Consider the following 12,674-nt stretch of genomic DNA (forward strand, 5'->3'; position numbering starts at 1 on the left):
TCTTCAGTACAGCATGATGTTCATTTAGTACATTATGGTCCAGTGTATATTCTGTACATTCATGTAAAATACTGTTGTGTGCATCCTGCTAGAACACGCATGCGCAGGGACTTTGAAAGAGGAACACGCTGGAGGGGACTTTCGGAGCGAAGTGATCGAGCTGACGGAATAAACGTGAGGCTTCACGCTGACGTCATCCTCTGTAAGTCCTACAGCTACTGGATCACAACACCTCAAACCCAAGTAAAGCACCATTAGTAGCGTGTTAGGCTGCTAGCGTGTAGCTACAGCAGCATGGGCCACCAGCAAACATAAACATGCGTGTTTCTTCTTCTTCTTCCAGTTTAATGGCGGACTACAAACCAACGTTTAAGGTGCATACCGCCACCTACTGTACCGGAGTGTGTAACATCATGACTTTGTGACTACTGTCATTTGAACACAATGATAATGTTATTCTTAATAAATAAAATAAACAAACAAACCAAAATTAAAAAGAATCATAAAAAAATGAACTTCATGTCGAAGTTATATTCTGGATATTAAACCCGTTCCATTCAAAAAATAAAATGTCCTTTGATGCTGCACTACTTCCTGTATCTACCACTCTGCCCTTCAGTCTCTTTCCACGCTGAACTTCCTCCACTCAGCTCATGTTCAACACTTTCTTCACAGTTGCATATCTCACATTTATCCCACTCTGTCTTTTTCATGATGCATACGGTGTCATTGTGTCCGAACCTTAATCTACAGAAAGTAACATCTATTCTACATTTAAATGTCTTGGTTAATGTTGGAGATTGTCTCTATGGGCTGTCGCTGTCTGACCAGACATCTGCACATGGTCTTACAATATGTTATCCTCCTTATGTCATGTGTGACACATTTCACGTCAGTCGGCTCTGCTGCCAGCTGGTTCATGCACGGTGCCTTTGGCATCGACCATCTCCTCGAGTAACGGCAGCGGTTCTCCACATACAAAGAACCTCATGGTTCTATTCCGACCAGCGTTCCTGGACGGAACCATCGGCTCAGTTGATTTGAACTCTTGAGCAACGCTTTCCTGTAACTGCCTCCGTCGTCCGCACATAAATCAGCACTGTCGGCTCTTACAAGTATTTTCTGTAAAGTATTCTCGTGTCTTGCTGTCCTCCAGCTTTCTGAAAGGCACCGAGCTCTTGCCAAGTCAGTGCCTTGCTCAACAGAATCATCTCATTGTTCATTCCTCTCTATGCAGGTTTGATTGTAATTTACTCCCCTTTGTTTTTTGAAGAGAAGTTAACCCCCCCAACAGAATACAGTCATCTGTATGAATATATTTTTATTGTTTTTAATATCAACATCAGGTCAAAACTGTCCTTGTAATAGTTTACATTGGCAGCTTTATGTTACAGACATGTCCATTATTTAAAACATTACAGTGTCGTATTAAAACACATTTGAATCAGTTACGTGTTATATATACAGTATACTATATATATATATAAACATATATATATTCTGAGATTCGAACCAAACGACTGAAACAAACGTGAAGGCCTGATTAAGCAAAGACTTCCAGTCATGGTGTGAATGAGAAGAACTGTCGCTCAGGACACTGACGAGTTCATGTGGATCCTGAGACCTGGAGGACAATAGTTTACGTGCACATGTTACATGAATAAATAAGTGTTCTGCTGGTGTTGCATGTATATAATTGTAATGTTAAAACCTGCCAACAAGATCACATGCATGACTACATTGCGATGGTTTAAAATAAGCTGCTTGCTGTCAGACGGCCTGTTGTTGGTGACGTATCTCCAGGTACTTTCTTTTTCATGTGGTTTAACTTTCAAAGAATGCATTGCAGCCACAGGGCGTGATGTTAGTAACATGGATATCTGCAGTTACAGATTCTTGCTTTCTGTCGGCTGAACTTACATCCAGGACATTCACTCCGTCCAACAGTGGAGCAAACACACCGTGACAGATGTTTCTTTGGCAGCAGGACACGGAGTCAAACAGCATTGTTTTTCTTCATAGCAGGTTATTGCGATACTTGTGTTATTTTATCAATAATCCCATTTCAGCCCTTTTTTCTTTCGACTGTGTCTCTTAGTCGTCTGCGTCCTGCTCTGCTCTCCCTCTGACACTGAGGTGTAGCTGAGAAGCTTCGGGGGCAGGAAGGGTTGCATGTTGTTCGGCCTTCGGCGGTTCTGGACTCGGTGCGTGGCCGCCGTCGGGGCGGTCTGCTCCGACGGTCCCGTGGACGCTGAGCAGGGCCTTCTCCAGCTTCTGCTCCAGAGCGTCCAGGCGACGGTCCACATGCTCCTTCAGCCTCCTCTCCATCTCCTCCAGACGACGCTCCATGGCCGAGTCCAACTCCCTGCAGAGCGGAGGCAACACGAGGCAACGTTACTGCCAATAACAAAAAGGTGATCTGATGAAGTTAAACTCAGCGCAACTTTTAAAGATGAACAGTAATCAAACAGCAGTTTGATAACTCCCAACATGTCATTTTTAGACCAGGTCTCGTTAGTCCAGGTTCTGACTCATGTTAAACATGATAACTATGTGACTTTCTATTAAGCACTTCAATTAGTCATATTTAATTGTAGTGGAGAGGAATGAGAGTGATTCATGAACAAACATGAAGTCACATCAGAGACAAAAGCTCAGATATAAACAGACAGTAAAAGTAAAGCAGCCACACAGGCAGCGCTGAGCACCAGAGTCCTGCTGCAGCACTGCTGTCGTCCTCAATGTCTTTGCATTTGTTTCTTTTTCTCAGAATTACTTTTTAACCCTCAAGGATCTCAAAGAGTCGAGTAATTGAGGGGAAATCAGCTGGTGATGTACTTTGAATGTCTAGTTCTATTTTGTTCGTTGATGTATTTTTATGTGCAAGCGTCATTACAAATCACTGGTCAAGATTTGGTGAGAAATTTGTTGTAAAAGTAAGAAATCAATTTCTGCACCTACAGAATCACGACAGACCAGAATGCAATGCAACAGCAAGACGGGTTTAGGTCGTAAGCAACATTAATATCAAAGTTTCTCTTCTGAAAATAAAAAACACTTTCTATCGCTGTCATTATCGCTCCCTAACCCTACAAGCAACAACGTCCTGCATTAGACGAAAAGCATTCTGGGAAATCACAAGCTTTCCAAGAACATCAAATACGAGGTTGGAGGACAGCCAGTACACAAGAAAGAACAAAGTTCCAGGAACAATTCTTTCACTTTTCACTCGAGATAACTGATCAGCATCTTTAAAACAAGCAAACACTCAATTGACACTTTTGTTCGTCCCTCAGTTTACAGATATTCCTCTTCCTCACGTTTTCTGGAATCTAATTCAAAGTATCAAACTGTGGTAACTCCACTGATGTGTGGGTGAAACGTACCGCTGAGCTGCCGTCCTGTCCTCGATGTGGAGTCAGACACATTCTCTCTGAACCCACATGTGCTGCTCTGCTCCGTCAAAGAGCCTCATTATCAAACTGCAGCAGCAGCAGCAGCTCGTAAACACGTGTTTATTGTAGAGTGAAAGTAATGTTACATTGAGTTAACTGATACTGAGCCTGTGTGTCAGCGGTGACTGAAAGATTTGATTTATTCAATGAGGGTTGGTGCAGTTTGTCAACAGTTGAAGGACTCAAACATTCACGATGCTGATAAATGAACTCCATTGTCTCCGTATCAGCCTCCTCCCTGCACCGCTAACCCGGACTATGTGGCCGGGTCTGTCAGCTGAACACAACCGTGACCAGAAAAAGAAGAAGATAAAAGCTTCAGTGACTTTATTACCAGGCGGTCTGATGCATTATGAGATTTTGTTTGTGTTGCCAGGCAGATTGGAGATCAGTGAATGTTCTACCATGACGCAGTGGGAAATGTTTGGGCGTCAGCTAACAATGCGACCTAACACAAGCAGAAGCACTGTCCCATTGAAGAGCCCGTTTCCTCCACACCGACCTCGGCTCCCCAACAACGTGACCAACACAACGACGTGGCTGCAGAGATTTAAACACGGTGATCAACTTCAAATTTGCCAAACTGTTTAATACCACCAAACGAATGATTACTACAGGATAAGACTATCTCAAGAAGTGCTGTTATCATATCGTATAGTATAGTAGTAATAACAATAACCATGTGCTATTATTTAAAACATTTGATCTTCCATGTTTGGGAGCCTTCGTTAGCTGCAGTAACGTCTTCCTGCCACAAGGTTGTTTCTCTTCCTGTGTTGTTTCTCTGCGCAGCAGCGAGTTGTACTGAATTGAAACACTCTTAACAGGACGGACTCGCTGAACTTCACCCACCATGAGCCGTTTCTCATCATCTTCTCCTTCTCTGCCAGCGCCGTCGCGTCCTCCAGCCTCAGCTGGGTCACCTGACCACAGAGGCTCTGGAGTATGGGCAGAAGCTCAGGGCCGGAGCCCACGGCCCGGCCGGGCCCCTGAGCCTTCAGCAGGTGAGACATCATCTCCGCCAGCTGGGCGTGGCTCGCTGGACCTCCGGTCCCGCTGCTCGCTGGAGATGGAAGAACACATCACAAACCGCTCAGCTCAAGAGTTAGGAATTCCAAAAGTCAGAAAAGAATCACCCAGACGTTCTGTTTCAGGCCTCTGCAAACGATTTTCAGGCTTATGCTGCGTTTCACACTTTCAATGTTCTTGAGGATGTTTTTTATTTTTTGATCAAAGCAAGACGAACACAAATATAACCTCGCGGACAAGTGACGTTTTTTTACTGCGACAAATAATGTACAACAACACGGAGGCTCCGTAGTACGAACCATGACGGCATGACTTACCTTTCACAATATATATATATATATATACACACACACATATACAGTATATATATATATATATATATATATATATACTGTATATGTGTGTGTGTAAAGGCCTGAAGAATCACATGACGAAAGGACATTTTCTACAAAATATCCATAAAAACTTTAAGACATTCCGAATTGTGATTTTCAACAACGTTTCAGCAAAAAGGTAAAGTCGTTTTTTCTGAGTCACGCCTTGTGTGCTCCTTTTTGACCGAGATAAATGACGGTGCTTACTCGTGTTGACACCAGACACCAGCAGGTCTGGGGAGGAGGAGGAGGAGCCGTCTGACATCGCTCCGTTCTGAGCCGGTGGAGCTTCATCTGCAGGCCTGATGGAGCCGACTGGACGCTAGCGACACAGAAACAACACCATTCATCTGACATGCAAACATTTTCTCAACACACATTTCACTGGCATGACGCTGCTAGTGGACATGCTAAAGAAAGGATTTATCATTGCAGGACATTCAAAAATAAATGATGATAATAACTGATACCCTGGAGCCTGGGGGCTGGTTGCTGACGGCTGCTGGGGAGATGTTGGCTCCTTGAGCCAGGGCAGAGAAACCTCCACCAGCCATCAGGAGAGGCAGGAAGCCACCCAGAGAGCTGGTCTGGTTCTGGAGAGAAACACAGTTCCTGTCACGTAGCAAGTTGATTTTCATAGTGAGCTGGAATGAACTGAAACCAAAGGTTTCCTGAAGGTGGATAACTGATCTCAAACCTAATGGCACACAAGTGAAGTGAAGTTCAAGCAAGTGGAAGGTTATGAGCTACAACATGAAGTCCCTCAGCATCGTCCTCTGACTGAAGTCATGGCTGCTGCTGCTGTTGTTGTAATTCCCTCTCTTTGCCAGAAGAGGTCATTGAGGTAATAAGTAACTCACTGCTCCTTTACTCCCACCTTCTGCTGGAAGTGCACCATCTCCATGAGGTTCTGGGCCCCCGGTGAGAGGCTCGTCCCCATCTCCTCAACCAGACACTGCACCCGCTGCATGTCGATGCCGGGGCCGCGGGCCGCGCAGGGCTGGAGCGTCTGGAGGCCCACGAGGACGCGACACACCAACACACTGCTGCGACCGCCCAGGGAGAGCAGCTGGGACACCGAAGCCAGATGATCAAACTCAAGTCAACACAAATGTAGAATGTATATCATGTATAGAAATTGTCCCAAGCACTTAAAAAATGTCTCAACAGTTTGAGGATGAAAGTTTAGAAGATCGACGGTCTCCAGCAGACGTCAAACGTCTCTCTGAACGCGGCTCACCTTCACTTCACAGGCGGAGGCCGGATGCTCCAGGATCAGCTGTTTCTTGTAGAAAGGCCCTCTGTCTGAACTGTGGGCAAAAAAAGAGCGAGGAGACAGCGCTTCAACTTACCGTCGACATTCATCAAACTCAGACGTGATCTGAACTTAACCAGAAACCGATCCATCAAAAATGTACAACAAATGGATCAATGGCGACGAAATGAAAGTTTATTTAAAGCGTCTGTGACGTAGTGGCCTGCATTCAACATCGTACAATGGAGATCAAACTCCAGACTGGCTTCATTCACGAATGAAGCATTTTTGGTCATTATATTCTTGATTTTGTTCATTGGCTCGGACTTAAGTCCAATATACTGTATACCTGTCTGGCTGGACGCTGTCGTCCCTCTGCCCTCGTACCGTACCGCAGTATTCTCCCGTCTGCTCGTACACCTCCATGGTTCGAGCCTCGCTGACGAGCAGCAGGCGGCTGATGGCGGTCGGGGAGCAGGGGGTGCAGCGGAGCGTCAGAACGCAAGGGGAGCCTTCCTCTGTCTGCTCCAGCAGCACTGGGCCGCCCCTGTGAGGGGAGGACACGTGTCAAAGGTGGCGTTCACTCAGCTTTGCCCCTTTTACTTACATAACGTGGTGAGGTTTGTTTCCCCACGTTACACACACACAGTTAACTTCTGTCAGTCTTTACCAAAACGATGAAAACAAACAGGGAGAATCCTATTCTTTACAGCAGCATTTAACACAAGTGTTCACGAACGTTTCCTACAGATAATTACTTGAATAGAAGCTTCTCACCAGTTTGTCTCGTCTCCCTCTGGCGGACTGAGCTCCTCTTCATGATCCTCTATGTCACTGACGTGAACAGGAAGCAGCACCTGAGCCAACTGAGCGTGACAGGTCCAAGCAGCTCCGCTCTTCACAGCAATGTCCACCATGATGCTGCTGAGGCCACAGGGGCTGTAACCTACTAGGAGACTAGCTAGGACACAAAGTAGGGAACAACTTAGGAGACAGGGTAGGAGATGAGTATTGAGGCAATTCAGGGAAAAAGTAGCATGTTATGAGATGTTTAGGAAACAAATCAGGAGCGTCTACAGACTTTAAGAACTTAACTATATGGATACATCTGACATGTCAAAGAAGATGAACTTCACATATGTTGTGTGTATGTATGTGCAGGAGGTGTAATATAGTTTACATTGTACTCAAGTTCTCTACTTGAGTACAATGTTGAGGCGCTTGTTCCATTTCATGCTACTTTATACTTCTATGGCACACATATTGTACTTTTTACTCCACGTCATATATTTTACAGCTTGAGCGACAACATCTTTGCTGAGGTCGATTATTAATGCAGATTAAATCAACTAATCAATTATTATATCAGATAAACTACCCAGCAGTATATAGTAGCTACACATGTAACTACACGTTAATATTAATACATCAATAAATACGAACCCAGTGATATAATACATATGAATCTGAAATAGGCTATTCTGCCCAATAAATACATCTAGTTTAAGTATATTTAATGCTATGTACTTATAGGTTCTGCTTTAACTGCAGGTTAAAGCATTTGACAGCTGTGATGTTGGGGTGTTTTGACTCGTATATTTGTAAATCAATATAAATATAGATTATATTGAGACCGTTAAGTCTTTGCTACAGCACCATAAATAAACAATATAGTTTGCTAATCTCAAGAAACTTTCACCTTTAATTTACCTTAAAACAGCCCCGGTTGAAACTGTTGATTAGCTTGATTCCATCCGATTTTTTATTTTCGTCTTCGCATTTCTTCAGACGTTTTTAAAAAACTGCAGATGAACCGGATTCAAAGGTACAACCGATGATAAAACGGTGAATTTCTGACCAGTAGCTAAAACGCTAAATCCACTGCGACGAACTACAGCTGCCTTGTATCAGGCGGCACGCGACGGGAGTGTTGTGATGTGACGTCATCAAGCAGCGACTCACGTCAACCCAGGCGTTGATGTTCTATTTTTGGTAAATAAGCACCTTTGTTTCCCCCAAGTACAACAAATAATTATACGTACTGTGTGTCATGTATTTGTATATAGTGTTACGTTGAAGCTTGTGACATTTTTCAACTATATATTGTGATTCGTGAACGTCAGCAACCTAGCTGACTTAAATCTCTAACGTTATGTCAACAGCGTTAGCTTGGAGCCTGAAGTTGCTATTAAATGTTGTCATTCCGTCAGGATTTGTCCTCTATTGATTATATACGAATCCTCGACTTAAATAAAAGTGTCAATACCATAAGTATAATTCCTGCATTGGAAACTTCACTTTAGTAAAAGTATTATCAGCCAAATGTACTTTACTTAGAGGACAAGTATTGTGCAGTAAAATGTTCCCTGTGTTTATCTACCATATGTTTCTGGATTATTATTATTACTGCTGCATCAATGTGTATGTTGCATTTTACTGCTGTGCATGTTTAGATGTGGTAAAAAGTACAATATTGACCTCTTCAATGTAGTCACAATGTTGTCACAAACCGGGCCGAACGGCCATGACAAAAAAGGGAGACGCATTCAATGAGGCAGTTGATTAATTATTTATGAAGTTTAAAGAAATGAAAAAGACAACATAAACAGTGGCATGTGAAGTCAGTCATTTCAGCAGTGTGGGTGCGTGTGAAGTGTATATGCAGTGTTGTATCGTGTAAAACGAACCGGAACCAAAGTGGGTCTCAGGAAGGAGCCCGAGCCAACTGAAGATCCAGAGGCTTTTATAAAGGGTGCACTGGCACACAGGGCCAGTGGAGTTAATTGCCTCAGGTGTTTCACTCTGCCTGACGACCCTCTGCCACACTGCAAGGAAAGCAGCCACACAGGCCACACAGGTAATTAATGGTTCTAACTCCTTTTGAAGCAGCGGATGGACTTCACAGAGTGCTACGGAGACACAGTCTCCAGTGTTGCTGTTGCAGCTCGCTCCGGCTGCAGGAAGCGGGTGAGGAGGCTGATGAAGAGAGGTTTCAGCGCGGACTGTCGAGACAACCGCGGTTGGAACGCCCTGCACGAGGCGGCAGCCGCTGGCAGCGAGGAGTGTGTGCAGGAGATCTTGTCGGCTGCGCGCGGTAAGAAGTCATTGTTCAACTCAGGGTTGTAGTTCTCATATTTTAGAAACTGGAAGAAAGAATGCTTAGATATGTTTCTGGATAAATAACTTCAAAAAAGATTTTCTGCCAATGAACTAATCGATGAATTGATTTATCATTTTGGCACTAAAGTGGACCCACAGTTCAAAACCCAAAGATATTCATATTTACAATTGTATAGACAAAGAAAAGCACGACATCCTCACATTTAACATCAGAGATACGACGGACTTATTTAGTCAGACATCTGTATTCAGTGAACAGTACTGAACACAATTGTTATTCACTGGTGCAAAACAAAAAGAATGAATGATGCAACATTCAGAATAGGCATGATGTGCAAACAACAATGTACAAAAACAGGCGGTTAGTTCATCAAGTTTTTCAGGTCGACACAACTTTTGTTTTCCTCTTCCTGTGTCTGACTGAGCAACAGGCTCCCCCCGTGGCTGTGCTGCGGATGTGAACTCTGTGACTCATGGGGGGGAATCTGCATGTTACCTGGCAGCGCAGCGGGGACACCTGGCTGTTCTCCGACTGCTCCTGAAAGCACATGCCAACATCAACCAGCTAACGCATGACTTGTCCTGTCCTCTGTACGCAGGTATAACGCGTTATCAAACTTGTGTTCATGTGTTTTCTGTACTGTCTACAAACCTGACCAAATACATTTCCTTTGAAAAGTTAAATTGGATGCGATTGGATTAATGTTGTCTGCAATATTTACCAGCTGCTATCTGTTGTCCAACAGCTGTTGACGGCGGGCACAAGCAGGTTGTAGAACTGCTGGTCAGTCAAGGTGCGGAGGTCGACCGAACACACACCGCGTGCTGCTGGACCTGCCTTCATCAATCTGTTTATAAGGTAATTATGGAACTGAAATACACACAACACTGTGCGGTGTATCCTCACTTGTTCTTCATTTTTATTTTCTCAGGGTCACAGTGAGATTGTACGCATTCTGGTCGACGTGTGCAACCTGGAGGCTCTCGACGACCATAAGATCTCCCCTGTCTTTGTGGCTGCACAGTATGGACAACAGCAATGCCTGGAAATCCTTGTTAATGCCGGTAGATAGATATTTTTAATTGATGCCTGTTAGTATAACTTTGTTTTTTGCAATTTAATATTGGTCAGGGACTTGATCAACATGCACCAGAGTTATCTTCTTGTGTCCCAGCTTCTCTCTCCACCTCTTCTTTTCACTCCTCACTTACACCAGTAATCCAGTGTTTCTTTGGATTTAGGGGCCAGTGTGAGCGCTCAGGCAGCTGATCTGGCCACACCGCTGCTGATCGCCTCTCAGGAGGGCCACCAGGCCTGTGTGGACTTCCTGTTGGACCACGGGGCAGATCCCAATCTAGCCTGCAGTCGTGAGTGGCCACAGCTTCCCATTCATGCTGCCGCTGAGTTTGGCCACATCGGGTACTGACTCATAACCCGTCTCTCAATCATGTATTGTTGTGCAGTGATTCCTGACCTTTTGTAATGTGAAGTGATGTCTAGTTATGATCCCTCATCATATGTTACATTTGTCAATTTGTTGTGAACTGTCTCAGAATGTTTAAATTGAAAAAAATGTGAGATCTAAATAAGTCATTTTTTATTGTTATTTGATTAAATGTTGGAAAATAGTGCAGTTTCCCAGGGCCCAAAGTAACAATATTTGATTCATAACTGACAATGAACCAATTATAAGACTTTTCGGTTGATTAACTAACTGATTAATCTTCCTCTCGTCTCAGTACTGATCATTAATATCGACGCATTGTTCCCTTCTTAGGAGGTGCTGCATGCTAAGGTAGCATATTGTTTTCCCCTGACTCTGTCATTTCATCAATGCAGTGTCCTCAGGAGGCTGATCGCTGTGACGGACCGTGTGTGTGACCGTGGTGATGGCATGGTGAGTCCACTGTACCTGGCCGTCTACAGCCATCAGAGCAAGAGTGTCGAGATGCTCCTGAAGGAAGGTTATAGCCCAGACGCTCAGGTCCGCTCACGCATCCTGGGCGGCCGATCGCCGCTCTCCTTGGCCTTGAGTCGCACATCCATCGACCCGTGCAGGTTCGTTAGGAATCAGATTTGACCCCCTCACAGAGTCCACAGAACACAAAACCCATGGACTCGTACTTGACTTTGATTAAAATCTCTTTCAGTGAATCAGTGAGGTTGCTGGTAGCTGCAGGAGCAACTTTGAGTGAGGAGGACTGGATTCACGCCTTGGCCAATGTCAAAACAGACCTGCTGCAACTGATACTTGAGCACAGATGGATCCCTCGACAGGAGACTTTGACCAGGGACTGTCCTGTGCCGACTCATCATGGGAAAAGTGTGTTAAAGCTGCAGGAACTGAGGGAGCTGCTCTGTGTGGCACTAAACCAAGTACACTTTGCCGTCTGCTGGCTTCCGCTGCTTCTAAAGGCAGGACTGGAACCGTCTTTGCTGCTTCAGCCCCGCATGTAAGGCTGTCCTCTCACTTGTCCACTCTTTGTCAAGTATCAGATGGCTGTACTCGATCTATATCTTTCTGTCCTCTTTGCGTTCTAGGTTGGAGCAGGCAGACAGCGAGGTGTTGAATTACCTGCTGGAGTTTGTAAACTGGTCGAATCTATCTCTCCCATTGAAACATATTCTGGATGGAAGACGGGCAGAGAAGACCTGGGAACCACGTCCACATCTCGGTACAGTGACAAAACATACCGGTGCACTGCAGATTTGCTTTACAGAACTGTAGTAAACTTTGAGTGATGACAATTGTCCCTTTCTTTTCTGCCCTCCTCCCGCTAGACTCCATTCCTTGTCTTTCCCACATCTGCCGGCTGCAGGTTAGGTCAGTGCTGGGACCAGATCTACTGATGAGGACCAATGTAGTGCAGCAGCTCCCTGTTCCCGCCCCACTTCATGTCTTCCTCCAATTCAGAGACATTCCAGAAGCTACCGACACGCACTCACCGCCATCATAACCACTTTCAAATTGAACACAGGGATACAGCAGCACACACCAACACAGACATGTGCTGTGACACCTATTCACATTTAATCATCTTATTTCACACTGTTTGACCATTTGATATGTTTACTGTGTCAGCTTGTTGCAGCTCCTCATGGCAGCTCAATGTTGTTTCAGTGTGTGTGTATGTGTATACCTATGTTTTTACAGCACTATTCAATCACATTAAAATATTTTTTGATGTTCTGTTCATCATTGTACACACATTTCCGCAAACATTTGAATATATTGGATCTTTGAGACTTTAGGATTACAAGAATTTCAAATATAGAAGTTCTAGATGTGTTTTAACAAAGGTTGACGACACAGGTGGGCCAGAGAGGTTTAAGAAGATACTTCATGTTACTTTTCAACTATTATTTCACTCATGTGCAGATAATAATATGCCCATGCTGTTTGCAGTCAGCTGTTTCTTTGGGCCAGTGCATTTATGTTT

General features: G+C 44.4%; 2 protein-coding genes across 3 annotated transcripts; one reads left to right on the forward strand and one right to left on the reverse strand.

The window, feature by feature from the left end:
* Positions 1-1,321: 1,321 nt before the first annotated feature.
* Positions 1,322-8,236, reverse strand: cUnh10orf88 (chromosome Un C10orf88 homolog). 2 transcript variants are annotated; one of them, XM_079293439.1, is made up of 9 exons: positions 7,824-8,236; positions 6,891-7,070; positions 6,463-6,660; positions 6,099-6,168; positions 5,736-5,927; positions 5,329-5,451; positions 5,066-5,180; positions 4,308-4,518; positions 1,322-2,365 (listed from the first exon to the last, which is right to left on the reverse strand). In XM_079293439.1, the coding sequence occupies exons 2-9, from the start codon at positions 7,028-7,030 to the stop codon at positions 2,095-2,097; spliced, it is 1,320 nt and encodes a 439-aa protein (XP_079149565.1). In that variant the 5' UTR covers positions 7,031-7,070; positions 7,824-8,236; the 3' UTR covers positions 1,322-2,094. The 2 variants fall into 2 exon arrangements, with proteins under 2 accessions (XP_079149565.1, XP_079149564.1); XM_079293438.1 differs by having other exon boundaries at positions 6,891-7,074.
* asb3 (ankyrin repeat and SOCS box containing 3) lies at positions 8,064-12,420 on the forward strand. Its single transcript, XM_079293435.1, has 10 exons — positions 8,064-8,105; positions 9,000-9,207; positions 9,665-9,832; positions 9,980-10,092; positions 10,166-10,298; positions 10,476-10,653; positions 11,074-11,292; positions 11,385-11,687; positions 11,776-11,909; positions 12,016-12,420. The coding sequence occupies exons 2-10, from the start codon at positions 9,006-9,008 to the stop codon at positions 12,189-12,191; spliced, it is 1,626 nt and encodes a 541-aa protein (XP_079149561.1). The 5' UTR covers positions 8,064-8,105; positions 9,000-9,005; the 3' UTR covers positions 12,192-12,420.
* The last annotated feature ends 254 nt before the right edge of the window (positions 12,421-12,674 follow it).

Source organism: Melanostigma gelatinosum, assembly GCF_949748355.1.
Source record: "Melanostigma gelatinosum genome assembly, chromosome: 21".
NCBI lineage: Eukaryota > Metazoa > Chordata > Actinopteri > Perciformes > Zoarcidae > Melanostigma > Melanostigma gelatinosum.

Coding starts and splice junctions, on each gene's coding strand:
- cUnh10orf88 (XM_079293439.1), bottom strand. CDS start 7,030: ATGGTGGACATTGCTGTGAAGAGCGGAGCTGCTTGGACCTGTCACGCT. Junction 5,452..5,735: donor TGGTGCACTTCCAGCAGAAG/GTGGGAGTAAAG, acceptor GTTTCTCTCCAG/AACCAGACCAGCTCTCTGGG. Junction 4,519..5,065: donor GGTGTCTGGTGTCAACACGA/GTAAGCACCGTC, acceptor TTCCATCTCCAG/CGAGCAGCGGGACCGGAGGT.
- asb3 (XM_079293435.1), top strand. CDS start 9,006: ATGGACTTCACAGAGTGCTACGGAGACACAGTCTCCAGTGTTGCTGTT. Junction 11,688..11,775: donor TTGCTGCTTCAGCCCCGCAT/GTAAGGCTGTCC, acceptor TTTGCGTTCTAG/GTTGGAGCAGGCAGACAGCG. Junction 11,910..12,015: donor GGAACCACGTCCACATCTCG/GTACAGTGACAA, acceptor TCCTCCCGCTAG/ACTCCATTCCTTGTCTTTCC.